The sequence below is a fragment of the Mesitornis unicolor genome, unplaced genomic scaffold (genome assembly GCF_000695765.1).
Source record: "Mesitornis unicolor isolate BGI_N332 unplaced genomic scaffold, ASM69576v1 scaffold44091, whole genome shotgun sequence".
Taxonomy (NCBI): domain Eukaryota; kingdom Metazoa; phylum Chordata; class Aves; order Mesitornithiformes; family Mesitornithidae; genus Mesitornis; species Mesitornis unicolor.
The window spans coordinates 1,381-1,946 of NW_010162738.1; the positions used below are offsets into that span (position 1 = coordinate 1,381).

Here is a 566-nt window from a genome sequence, read left to right on the forward strand (position 1 = left end):
AATTTCAAGTGGATTTTCTTATTCAAATTGCAAAACCCTCATTCATGATATAAAATTAAAACGTGTTTTGCTACTCAATCTTCTGTAAGTAGAATTTTGCAAATGTGTTTATTGTCCACTGTTAGAATTAAAACATGAAGCTTTAGTAGTTTACTGACTTGCTGGCAGAGGTGAGTGTGAAATGGAGCAGGGACACTGTGTAACATTTTGCTCGTTTTTGGAGTGATTTTTGTTAAGTACAGCTGTATACCTCTGTTTGCCAGAGCTGTGTCAGTTCTTTTGTAGAGTCTTAGCTGTGCTTCTGCAGCTTACTCAGCTGGAAGATGTTGAAACATTCATGTTGAGTCACCATCCATATGATGGAAGTTGAACTTGTTTGCTGTTTGGTGGTTTGGGTTTTTTTCCTGCGTGTCTTGTGGTCAGTCATAACATGACACCTCATCAGCTGTTTCTCTCCTTCCTTTTTGCAGTGTTATCAACACGATGCTGGTGACCTGTGCTGTTTGCTGCTACCTGTTGTAAGTATAAATAATGTCTTGCCCCTTAATCAAGGGACCTTCAACCTG

General features: G+C 39.2%; 1 protein-coding gene across 1 annotated transcript in view; it reads left to right on the forward strand.

The window, feature by feature from the left end:
• Nucleotides 1–470: 470 nt before the first annotated feature.
• ATP6V0E1 (ATPase, H+ transporting, lysosomal 9kDa, V0 subunit e1) overlaps nucleotides 471–566 on the forward strand; it is a gene marked incomplete at its 5' end in the record, with an annotated part of 5,733 nt that continues 5,637 nt past the window's right edge. Inside the window, one exon of the mRNA XM_010193710.1 lies at nucleotides 471–518. Within this exon, the coding sequence (XP_010192012.1) occupies nucleotides 471–518 (48 nt within the window). The remainder of the gene's footprint in view (nucleotides 519–566) is intronic.